Source organism: Charadrius vociferus, unplaced genomic scaffold (genome assembly GCF_000708025.1).
Source record: "Charadrius vociferus isolate BGI_N301 unplaced genomic scaffold, ASM70802v2 scaffold585, whole genome shotgun sequence".
Classification (NCBI taxonomy): Eukaryota; Metazoa; Chordata; class Aves; order Charadriiformes; family Charadriidae; genus Charadrius; species Charadrius vociferus.
In genome coordinates, this window is record NW_009648642.1 from 498,850 (window position 1) to 511,480 (window position 12,631).

Sequence of the window (12,631 nt, forward strand, 5' to 3'; positions counted from 1 at the left end):
AACCCTCATTTTTTCAAAACGCTGTCCCTCCCCCAGCTTCCCCGGCCCGCTGGAGAGTGGGTGGATGGAAATACCTTTCTTGGGATAAGGAATAACTGGCGCGATGGGGGGACGTGGCGCTCGGCAGTCTGCTGCCTCGCTTGGCTCTCGCCGAGCAGGGTGGGTGAGGAAGGCCCCGTGGGCAGAAGCAGGAGCTCCTCCGGCGGCACAGTGGTCCTGCTGGCTCGCTGCTCAGCCGGGCAGCGCTTGTGCATGGATTCTCCTCTCTCGGGGGAGCTCACCCCGTGAATGTACAGGACGTAAGCCAGGCTGAGCATCCTCACCTCCATCCGTGCCGCTTGTGTCAGACCTGTAGTTGGGCTGAGATGACACTGAGTGTAGACCTGGACGTGCAAACCCCGGACGGATGGAAATGACACAGATCCTTCTTCCCCAGCTGGCTGGGTTTGCTGTTGCCTGCTCTCCAAGCCAGGAGATGCTGGAGCTCCCTGTAAGCGGTGCAGCAGGGATGTGGCTTGAGCCGAGCTCTGAAAACACCCTCCAAAGCGTTTGGATGGATGGATGGCATTTTTTTTTTTTTTTTTTTTTTTCTTTTTTTTTTTTTCTGCAATATCCCATTTATAAAACAGAGGGAGCTGCTGTGCTTTTCTGGGCACCTGGTTGGAGCGAGCTGTTGAGGGGACAGGAGGTCCAGCAGTCCAAGCCCAGGGTGGGCTGTGGGAGTCCCAGCATCCCTTCCTTCTTCATCTGCACGTGGAAGAAGGAAGGCAAGTCGGGTCCATACAGAGAAGGTGGCAGGTTTAATGCTGGGTTGGGAAGGAGCCGAGGTGAGTCTGCGGCCTGGGGAAGATAGAAGCCAGGCCCAGGGATGCAGCTGATGGCCTGAAGTGAGGAGCCCACCAGAAACGTAAGCTGCTGGGAGTCTAGGCTGAGGGACATGGCTGCTGCTCCCCTGGGCACCAAAACATGATGTCTTCAGCCTGGGCTGGCTGGAGCAGAGGTCCCACTTTGGGTGGCAGCTGGTGGAGGTGCAGGTCTGAGCAGGCTTTCCCAGCCTTGAAGGAGGTGAGCATCAGCACAGACCTCATACTGAGATGGCTTTGTCTTCCTTCAGCAGGGAAGCAGCCCACCGTGCCGAGGGTGTCCGCGGTACCTCTGCCTCCTGTTCCCCCACCCTGTTAGTCAGGCCATAAGGAAGCAATTATTTTGTGCCCCCACGAGCCCCTCCCTGAGCCTGCGCAGGACACTTGCGCTCGGTATGGAAACGCGACAGATTTTCCATATTCCGCTTTGCCCCGTGATGTTTAAAAACGTACGTGATGGCCTCTTCCAAATGCTGCAGGCTTGGCTGGCACTCAAGCAATAACAAGCTGTGTGACACCAGGGGCATGAAATATCGTACCAATAGCCAGAGGGGGGGTGGTGAAAAAAATGAGATGTCAAAGTGCAGTGTGTTTCCGGCCCCGTTGTCGTGAGCCATCCTCTACCCGATGTGAGAGATCTTTCAAAGCCGGCCAAATGTTGTCATCTCTGAATACCATTTTAAATATTCATCCAGACTATTTTCAACATCTGTGCCCGGCATGTTGTGAAAAGGCAACAAGGGACGTTATGGAAACCAGATCACTTTATTCCCATATGGAGTGGAAAGGGGTTGAAGCGCTGAGGACTTCTGGGCCAGGATCGCGCCAGTCCCGTGCATCCGCTGGGAGCAGCGGGAGGAAAACCCTCTGCAGCCTGAGGGATGCTCCCGGGAGCACACGAGGGAGCTGAGCGGCGTGGCAGGAGCGTGCGAAGGAGTTTGGAGAGCTTGGGTGGGATTAGAGGTGGGTAAAGCAACAAGTCGAGCAGTAGTAGAGGTTAATAAATAGGGTAGTATCGAGGCGGCCATGCTTTCTGCTCCAGCAAGGCCAGGGGCTCCAGATGCCTCCTTGAGCTGCCGTTGCGTTGGGAGCATGAGGAGCTTGCGCTGGCCAGGGGATGCAACAGAGTGTTGCAGCAAAACAGATTGAGCTCTGCAGCGTGCAGGCGGTACCCTGCTGAAATCGCCCCTCCTGGGAGTGGGACCACCTCTACCCAGTGCTGCTGGGGAGCAGAGCGGGCACGGGCGAAGCGGCAGGACGCCCGTGCTGGGTGTCGATCCCTCCTTCCCATGGGCAGCGTGGCTTATGAGTTACTGCAACGGCTGAGCAGGGATGCATCCGAGCATCCAGCCTTTGACAGCTCCGTGCACATGGTTGAGTAGCCTGGGGACTGTTTGCTTCGTGCTGGATTTCTTTTTCTTTTTTTTTTTTTTTTGGGTTGTTTTCGATAACCTAGGAAATCTGGGCTCTGTTTCTGCCTTTTGTAACGTCAGGCTGCAACTAATTCAAGCCAGGCCAGATTCTGACCACAGGTATGCCAGTGTAAATTTGAATGGAGTCGCTTACGTCTTGGTTTGGCCCGATCTGAATGGAGTTACTTCTGGCTGATGCCAAAGAGGCTGAGGTCAGAATCTGGCCCATCCTTTCCTGAGTGCAGTGTAATTTGTATGCGTCTCCTGGCACCGCCGGGGTATCGTATGGCTTGTGTAATGCTGGCTCTGGCTGTAATGCCAGAGAACATTGCAATATCTATCGCCGGGAGTGGCTGCTGCAGGAAGATGTTGTCCCGTAATTGCCCGCGTGAGCTGTGTGTTCTTTGAGGAGCAGGGGCTGAAAGCCCACGGGGCTGCGCAGTGCGGTTGGCTCCACGGATGTAGGTCTGTACGCGCTTGGAAGCTTCCAATATTTAAATATTGGAAAAGAGGAGAGAGCTTGTAAAGAAAAGCGAGGCATCTCCTTGGTGCCATTAGCCGTGTCCCAGGTGGGCACCGGTCACGCCATTAGCGGCTGGGAACGTGATTACCGCTGCCCACCATGCCGCGTCCCTCCAGCCTTTCCTTGCCACGCACGCTCCCTCCCGCCGGAAAGCCGAGCCTGGTCCCAGCGCCTTGGCTGCATGGGGTTTTTCCTTTCATTTTAAATACTTCTCAGTTGTGTTTTTTTGTCCCAGCGACACATGGAATGATTTATCCGTGGCTGGAGCAGTTTGGTCCTGATGCATTCTGCTTGTTGGGTGGGGGGAACAAAGCATCCCCCAGCTGGCATGGGCACAGTGGGTGAGGGACCAGTGCCCACCGAGGGGAGGGAGGTGGTGGGGACCCCAGCAGCTCCCCTAGAGGGGGATCCTGTTCATGGGGTTGGGGCAGATCTGCACTGGGTCACCCCTGCAGCACGGGTGGTAAGGGAGTGGGGATGCTGTCATTAGAAAGGGCCTGTAACGAGGTGGGAATGTGCAAGGTCTGGTAGCAGATGCATCCTGGTTAAGGGACACGTTTGTGCCCAGTTACAGCTTCTCTGAGTGCATAGTTCCTCTTCTGCTTTGTCTCTTGTCCCCCAAGTCCCCTTGTGCTCAGAGGGGACCTGAGCTGCTGCCAGGCTTTTCTGGGGATGCCGCAGCTCCGGGGATAAGCAGTCCCTGTGGATCAGCCCTACCTGAGCACTTTGGATCTAGTTGCTGGATCCCCTCAAGCGCTCGGGTCCTTTGGTCCTTCCTGGGGTTTTCTGCCCCCTGCTCCACAGCAGAGCCTTTTGGTGCCCCGTGCAGGTGACTGGACCCATTCCTGCCTCGTGATGGCACCCAGGACCTTGTCCCTCTGCACAGGGTGAATCGGCACCTTGTGGGAACCAGGCATCCCTGTCCCAACCGGTTCCGTAAGGCCACAAGCCTTTTTTGAGGGGTGCGAGCACCCCACACATCCTGCTGCAGGGCCCGCAGGAGAAACCCAGCCCGCTGCGCCGTGCCAGTGGCATTGCAGAGGACCGGGGGGAGCAGCGCAGGTCCCTGGCAGGAGGGATGCACCATTTCCCTGCCATCCCTTGGGGCTGTGCCCTCCCTGGCAGCGATGGCTGCTTGGCTTTAGCCATCGCCTGCTCTTTAAACCCACATTTTTCAGTGGCAGAGCTGCAGTGGAGCGCTGCTCGGGCCGCTCACGCCTTCCCCCTCCGCTTTAATTAGAGAAGGCTGCTCCTGCGCTGCAAAGGTCCCAGGATCAAATCTGGCTAATAACCCCCTTCCCTCCCCGCCCTGTGTTGTTCCACTTAATCCTATAATTACCTCTGCAAAGCTGCCGCTGCCCCGGTCTGCTGGGTGGTGACCCTGGGCCTGCTGTAGGCACCAGCATCCGTATTGGGGGAAGTTTGCTCTCTTTGCCCTGGTTCACCTGCTGCACCTGCCTCCTGCATTCAATTTTGGGGACCAAGCACCCGCTCAATGGCTCGGCCTCAGGAGACGCAGAGCTCTGGGCATGCATCGCCCTTGGCAGCGCTGCTTCCCGGGAAGGTGGTGGGAAGGAGAACCCACAGCGGGCTGGAGCATCACCCCGACAAGCCTCCTGCGAGGCGGGGAAACGCCGCCAGTCGCCTTGGGAAGCGTTGTTGCTGTAGGGAGAAGGGGTGTGGAGGCGTTGGATGCGGTAGCTAATTTTTTTCTTTTTTTTAAAGCACTTCTGAAGCGCTACGGCAGCATGACTTCCTTCCAAACCACATGGCTGTTAGCATTCCCTGAGCGGAGGAGTGAGGAAATCGCCCACCTCAAAAATGCAGCCGCTTCTGGGGAGGAGCCGGGAGGGCGGCCGCTTCCTCGGGAAGGGTGAGCCCCGCCACCGTGTCCCCCCAGCCCTGCGGGTGCCGGTGGTGGCCGGGAGCTGGTGGCCACCTGAGAGCCTCGCTGGGGACACCTGTGGGATGCTGTCCCTGGGAGATGCACCCCATCGCTTATGTCCCTCCTCGTGCCAGATCCAGGCGGGTGCTGGGCTGGATTCAGCGCTGAGGAGCTCATCCCACTGCTCCCTGCTTAGTCAGCAGCATCTCCATTTGATCTGAACTGGGGGCAGTGAAGATGGGAAGTGGAAAGGGGGGGCAGATGGGGGCCGGGGAGAGAAATACCCACTCCCGGGCCTCTCTGGCAGCTTGCCGGCAGTCCCGGGGTCACACTGAATATGCATAAAAGGGAGCAGATTGCAGCTTGCCCTCCTCTGCGATACAGAGGTGAAGCCCACGGAGACCACCGGCCCTGGCTCTCTTTCAGCGGGATAATGGGGTGAGCCGAGCGCGGAGCGTGCACGCCTGTGTGTGGTCTCGGCGATGATAATGATTTCCATTCATGCCCTGCCTTCGCAGTGCCGATGCGCCACTGGGCAAGCGTTGGCTCCCCGGCGGCTGCTCCCCGGCCGGAGCCGAGCCCCCCAAAGTTGGGCACCGAATCTATGGGCTTGCGCCTTGGTATGGCTGGTGGGAGGGACAGAGATTCGCATCAGGGCAGGGGGGACGGGCAGGAGATGCTCGCTCCCCATGTGTCCCAAAAGCAGCAGTAACCCCGGTCCCAGCCCTGCTGACACCTTCTTCTCTGGGCTCTCCCCTTGCTCTTGGGTTCTGGTGCTGTCTTTCTCCCCTGGTCAAGGGTTTCCCAACACCTTTGTGTCTTACCAAATGGGGAATTTGCAGGTGGCACACCTGAGCATGGCCCTACTTGTGTCCCCTTGGTGCCATGTGGCAGAGGAGGTGGTGAGTGGAGGAGATTCCTTGGCAGGGTTTGGCCTTGTTGGATATACCCTGAGTTATCCTGGGGTGGATGGATGCAGCTGCTGAGGCATCCCCAGGGGGTTTCTCCTCTCTCCTCCCAGTGCAGAGGTCTTACCACGGGGTTGTCCCCATGCTCGGTGCTGCCCTGGGGCTGGCGGGGTGGGAGGTAGTGGTGGCTGCACCCAGCTGGGTCCCCCTCCATGGGGTGTGTGGTGGGACGGGGATGGCGGGGAAGCTGGCAGCATCACAGGGCTGGAGGAGTTGTGCTGGGTATCCGCAGGTACATGCATGGCCAGGTCCTGCCGGGCATTGCAGGGTGGGTCCGTCAGCATTTCACATCCCGCTGTGCTGGGTGTGAGTACAGGAGCAGAGCTCTGCCTCGCTGCCCGGCACCAGGCAGGGGCTGGGGATGGTCCTGTCAGGATTGCACTGGGGGCTTAACCAGGCACTGTCTTCCCTCAACAGTTCCCAGACAGGCAGGCGCTGGGGAGCTTGCCCAGGAGGCAGCTGCCTGCGGTGGGGCCGGGGCTCCCGGGGGATGCTCTTCGCAGCCTGACGCTTGCAGCATGGCGCTTACTCTGCTGCGGTGACTGCTGCGTCCCAGTTGCTCCCCTCTCTGCTCCCACAGCCCTCGCCTGCATGCTGCACTACTTGAGTAGGGGCTTCCTGGTGCTCCAGGGACAGCATCCCTTGTCTTGCTGCCTGCCGGCTGCTCAGCCACCGAGCCGTGGGCTGGCACGTCCCTGAAAGGCTCTGCAGCGCTGTCGGGTAGCGGGGGATGCAGAGACCACCAAGGGAGCCGCCTATTTTTCAGCAGAGAGCATCTCCGTTTCCATCAGCAGAGGATTAAGCAGCGAGGAAACGGCACAGAGGTGGCAGGGTTGGGATTTGTCCTGGGGGAGATGCCCGGGGATGGGCTGAGACCCCTGTCCCCGCTCCCCTCTTGGTGGGCACGGGCTCTGGCGCTGGCTGCCCGGCTGAGCGTGGCTGGGAAGGGAGGAGCTTCCCCCCATTAGTGGTTTGGCAGGCTGCAGAGAGGCAGCTTTCTTCCACAGCCACGGCTCCTTTTATTTGGAAAAAGAGGCGAGGGGGGGGGACCAACCTAAAATGAAAATCCCAGATCATTTGAAACCAACTGTCCCCTGCCAGCCTCCATCAGCCAGAGCGGGCAGCTGGTCAGGCAGGGGCGGTGTTGGGGGTTGTAGGTGGGCAGCATCTGCCATGCTGGGTCATGCTTTGTTCCTGAGAGAGAAAAGCAAAACCCAAGTCATCCCATAAGGATTTACTAGTGGGAGAGCGGACAGTGTGGGGGGATCCCCTCTGCATGCCCTGGCTGTGGCTGGTAGAGGGCAGAGAACCTGGCTCGGTGGCTGGGGCGGGCAGCACTCAGCACAGCCCCTCCAGCCAAGCACGTGGGATGGCAGGGCTGATGCCATCCACCCAGCTGGGCAGCTCAGGGGTCTACCGCCAGCTGCAGCGCCCGAGGCCTTTCTCCAGTGAGCGTGTGAGCCATGGCGGCTGGCATGATGCTGAGGATGGGGCATGGCCGATCTGCATCTTGTGGGATGCTCCTGCTGCAGCCAGAGCCGGCAGAAGGGGACATGACCTGCGGTCCCTCTTCCATCCTCCAAGCCAGTGGTGCAGGAGATGGGCCATGTCCCCTGGGAGCCACCCAGCATCACCTGGCCCTGTGCTGTGGCCACTGGGAGAGGAGCCCAGCCAAGCCCTGCATTTGGTCCTTGCTTTTCACTCCATTAACAGAGAGGCCAGACCCAGACCTGGGTTTCCTGGTGGTGACGCCAGAATAACCTCCTTTTGCCAGTGGGAATACTCAGGTAGTGTGGCAGTGGGATTTGAAGGGGATCCAACCCCTGACTGGGAGAAGCCACCGTACCCATGGCCAGTAGGATGCTTCTGGGGCTATGGCATGGCAGGGAAAGTGGTGCCAGCCCCAGCTGAGCCCTGGGGCTTCATCCTAGTGAGCTCCTGCCTGGTGCAAAATGTCCCCGCAAGGTGTTTTTGCTGCTGCTCCTTTCTCCTGTGCTGGCGGGAGCTGTTTCAGGCTGCAGTTGGATAACTTGAGGTTTGCAGTGAAAGGTCTCCCCAGCTCTTCCCCGCCACCTCTCCTCGGCAGCTGTGCGGTGATGGGGGTCTCCGAGCTGTGCGTGACGGCCAGGGCTGCAGGCAGGTGTGAACGCTCCTGTCACTCCTGAGACAGTTCGTTAAGAGGCCGGGGAAGGGCTGGACCCTGATTTTAACCTCCTCCTTCCAAACCTCAGCTCCATCTGCCATTTCCCACTGTATTTCGCTCTTGCTGACGAGCGGCGAGGGATTGCTGTGGATAAGGCACCGCACAGTAATCGCCTCCCTGCCCCACTCCCAGGATGCTGCACCAGTAGATGTGGGCTGGGTAGGTGGGCACGGGTCGAGGGCCAGACATGGGGTGTATTCCATCCCATCCCATCCCATCCCATCCCATCCCAGCCTTCTCGCACTGGCAGTGCTGTGGCCGTGCCGCTGCCAATGGGGCTGCCAGCGCCATTCATCCTCTTTGCTCTTGCCCCAGGGAGGAGCCGCTTCTCTTGCCCCAGGAGGATGGAGGTCCTGCAGCTCCTGCGCCTGCTCCTCACCACCGCCATGCTGGGCCTCTCCCAGACAGTGAACCCCTTTGTAGCCCAGCAGACCCCCCCAGACCCTTGCTACGATGAGAGTGGAGCTCCTCGCCGCTGCATCCCTGAATTCGTCAACGCCGCCTTCGGGAAGGAGGTTCAAGCCTCCAGCACGTGCGGGAAGCCCCCGACGCGGCACTGCAATGCCTCGGACCCCCGCCGAGCCCACCCACCCGCCTACCTGACCGACCTCAACACCGCCTCCAACATGACATGTTGGCGCTCGGAGACCCTCCACCACTCGCCCCAGAACGTCACCCTCACCCTCTCCCTCGGCAAGAAGTTTGAGGTGGTCTACGTCAGCCTCCAGTTCTGCTCGCCCCGGCCCGAGTCCACCGCCATCCTCAAATCCATGGACTACGGCAAGACCTGGGTGCCGTACCAGTACTACTCCTCCCAGTGCCGTAAGATCTATGGCAAACCCAGCAAAGCCACAGTCACCAAGCAGAACGAGCAGGAGGCCCTCTGCACCGATGGCCTCACCGACCTCTACCCCCTCACCGGCGGGCTCATCGCCTTCAGCACTCTCGACGGGCGACCCTCCGCCCAGGACTTTGACAGCAGCCCCGTGCTCCAGGACTGGGTGACGGCCACCGACATCCGCGTGGTCTTCAGCCGCCCACATCTCTTCCGCGACCTAGGTGGCCGGGATGCCGGCGAGGAGGAGGGGGGCACCAGCTCAACCCCTTATTACTATGCGGTGGGGGAACTGCAGGTCGGCGGGCGCTGCAAATGCAATGGGCATGCGGCGCGCTGCGTGAAGGACAAGGAGCAGAAGCTGGTGTGCGACTGCAAGCACAACACGGAGGGTCCCGAGTGCGACCGCTGCAAACCCTTCCACTACGACCGGCCCTGGCAGCGGGCCAGTGCCCGTGAGGCCAACGAGTGTCTGGGTAAGTGATTTTTAAATTTTTTTTAATTATTTTTCTGGCACTGAAACCCCAAAACAGGTCACTGGGGTGGAAGTGATGGGAGCTGAGCTGAAGCAATGGACGGTGCTTGTCCAGAGATGCTGTGGAGCATCCTCCTCACTGGAGGGCTGGGAAGGGCTCAAGCTGCTGCCCTGTCTCAGCTGTGGGTGCCCCCCCAAGAGGTGCGGTGGTTTTGCCATGCGCCAAAGCACCAAAACCCTCCAAAAAATCACCGGTGTCTTCCAGCTGGTCAGCAAACCTTGCTGTGGGATGCCCAGCTGAGTGTCGTTCCCTTAGGCAGCAAACTGGCCATCCCTGGGCTGGGAGGAGGAATCGTGGCCATCCCCTGCAAGATGGGGTTTGGGGCAGCAAAACCTGGCAGAGACTAAGGAAATACTTGAGATACCCCAATTCAACATTTTATCATTTGCATTCAGTCTGGCACGGCGCTTTGTGTGGCCGTTTTAGCTTGTCTGTCCTTGCAAAGGTTTCCATGAGTTAAATGAGTTCCATTGAAACGAAACATTTCCAAAACATCAAACTGGCATTGCTTGGCTGTCCCGCTCATCAGTCTTTGTGGGATTTTGGTGGAGGTTTTTGCCTTTTGTCCTGTTTTGGGATGGGGTTGGGGGACGCCAGAGCCCCACGAAGGTCTGGGAGAGGGAGGAACAGCCTCTTGCTCCTCCTGGACCGGAGCCTCAGTCCCAGGGGGTGGTGGAAGGATGAAGACAAGGGAAAGCTGTACCATTAATCAGCCCCTGAAAGCCTCAGTGGATGTGCCAGAGGTCAGAGGGACTTGTTAGTATTTGTGATTGATGTCTTGTTGAGATCCCGGCTGTCGGCTTAAATATATATATGTTGCAGTGGATTTCTTCTAAGAACGGCTAAAAAGGCAGCAGATTCAAAGCGAGTGCCAGAACCAATGCTTTAAACCACCTGATGCCCTGTGGGAATGTGTCAGTCCTTGCGTTTTCCCACTTGTCTCAGAAAGATGAGTTTTGGAGCAAAGCTTGGGGGCAAAAAAAACCCAAACCACCTCAACTCCATATGCTGCCCACAGCCACTGCCTCCAGCTGCCGCCAGGTCGGGCAGGGGAGGGCTCCAGCTGGTGGGTGAACCCATGGAAACCCCCTGGAACAGAAGGAGGACCCCAACCCGATGGCTGCCGCTCTTGTGGCATCCCACACCGCATCCTCCTCACCACCAAATCCTCCGGTAAAGCAGCGTGATGGCAGTGGAGGTGGCTCTGCCGGCGCAAAAGGGGTTAAACCGGAGGAAGCTCATTTTGGGGGAGCATCTGCAGATCTCCGGTCCCTCGGTCGGTCTTGTCCACCCATTGCAGGGTCAGGGTCCCACTCCGCAGGGCCGTGCTCCTGAGCATTCATGCCCCCAGCTGCATCACCATTTTGGCAGATGGGGCTGAAAAGATAAACGAGGGAGAGCAGAGGAGGGCGGGGGCCCAGTGTGGTCCCTTCAAGCTCCCCCCGACAAGCCCGGCGCACAAAGACCCTTCCCCGAGCTGCGTGTGAAAGTAGTTTTTCCTGTTGATTCGCTCCCCTTCTTTCTCCCTTTCCCCTCTCAGGCTTTGTGCCCTCTCTGAAGGGACCTGAAAGAGCTTCTCCATCACCCGCCTCCGAAGGGCTTAGTGGCTGAAAGCTGGATTAGCTCCCCGAGCCTTCCCCTCTGTGCCTTTCAACAATGACATCTCCCCAGCCAGCACGAACAGACGCAGCAATTAGCACCAATTAAAAGGAGAGGCCGCCCGGGAAGTTCCCCTTCGCTCAGCCCCGGGGGCTGCGGGGTTTCGGACTCTGGTCCTGTGGCCGGGCATCAGTGATGCTGGCTCGTGGTGGTGGATGGTCGCATGGGGCCGGGGAGGGGTGAGGAGGAGGAAGAGGGTGGATGGATGCAGGAGCCTGGCAACCCAGTGCCAGGTGAGGGGCAGGGGGCTGCAGCACCCTAAAAGTGGATCCGGATGGAGCTGTGGGGCTGGTACAGCCTCAGGTCGTGCTGGGATGTCACCTCTTGGCTCTGTGGTCCTCAGCGCCCTGCATGGGGGTTTGTCCCACTCCAGCACACAGGAGTCTCCGCCTGCTCTGGCATGGGGACAAATTAATGTCCTGCACTGTGTCACGGTGCAGAGACATCCATCCATGCAGCTGGGGGCGAGGACAGACTTTTTTTACTTCCCAAAAATTTCTGCCTCTGGCTGCTATGGGGGAATGCAGAGGTGAAACAGCCCAGCGACACCTGAAGTCTGAGCATCGGCATGGGGTGTGTACCCCCAACGGCTGCCACAGGGTGGCCATGGCAGTCACGGGGACATCGCCGTGCTGCGGTGTTATGGGGGTCAGGGTGACTTTGGCAGACAGGCAGGTCTAGGGATGTGGCAGCCAGGATGGTGACAGTGGATTTGCCACACTGCTGGCTTGGCAAGAGGGCACCGTGCCAGCTCCGTGCCACAGGGTGCGTGGCCCCATGCCTAGTGGTTAGAGAGCAGTGGCATCGGTCCATGGCCATGGGGGTCTCTGCCGATACCCCAAAAGGGCTGCAAGTCCCACGAGGAGCTTGCCCTGCCAATATTGGGATGCTCTGTGTACCACCTGGTGTGCCCTGCCCGAAACAGAGGAAAGAGAAGAGCAGGGAAGAGAGTGCCGTGTCCCCATCCATGCATCCTCCCCAGCTTTTAGCCCGGGTCAGGCTCAGTGAAGGATAATCCTGGCAGAGCGGTCGGTGGGAGCGTGATTGCCGAAATCCTGAGCCCCCCTATGTTGATGCATCGTCTCTGTTCTTGCAGACTCGCGCCACCTCCTTCCCACCGCCGCTGCCTGTCCCTGCCTGCACACGCAGAGCTGCTCGGGGCCGCCCGGTCGCCCCCTCGGCAGGCTGTCCCCGAAACACTCGGCCTGGGGAAAAGGGGGGAAGCGGATTAGCACAAGGCAGCCACTGGAAGTAATTGATGCACTCGCTGGTAATGCGGGAGCTCTTGTTCCCTTTGTGGCCGCCGCGGCGGGAGCGCTCCCCGGAGCACCGGGATAATGCACGGGGCTTGCTTTGATCTGGGGGACTCGGCAGGGAAGGGGCTGTGCTCTCCTGGGAAGCCCTTGCTGGCTGCTGCTCCCTCTGCTTCGGGCTGGAGAGCTGTGGTGATGGATTTGGGATGCCAGTGCCTAAAATCACCGATCCCCAGAGCCGTGATGGGATTTAGAGGATCCCATGTGCTTCCCCCGTGTCCCTTCCTCTATGTGTTGGCTTTCACTTTCTATCTCAGTGCTTCCTGTGCAAAAATTCTCTCCGAAATCCCCCACATTGGGGTGGGACGGGACGGGACGGGACGGGGACGGATGGACCTGGGCTGGGCTGTTTTATCCCAGGGAGCAGGATCCGTGCTGACGGCAGTCTGTTGGCAGTGGCACCCGCAGCCCCTTCCCCTGCCGCCTCCCCGCCG

At 59.3% G+C, this 12,631-nt stretch overlaps 1 protein-coding gene across 1 annotated transcript in view; it reads left to right on the top strand.

The window, feature by feature from the left end:
* Window positions 1-8,198: 8,198 nt before the first annotated feature.
* Window positions 8,199-12,631, top strand: part of NTN3 (netrin 3) — a 24,683-nt gene continuing 20,250 nt past the window's right edge. Inside the window, exon 1 of the mRNA XM_009886380.1 lies at window positions 8,199-9,165. Coding sequence (XP_009884682.1) covers window positions 8,199-9,165 — 967 coding nt within the window. The remainder of the gene's footprint in view (window positions 9,166-12,631) is intronic.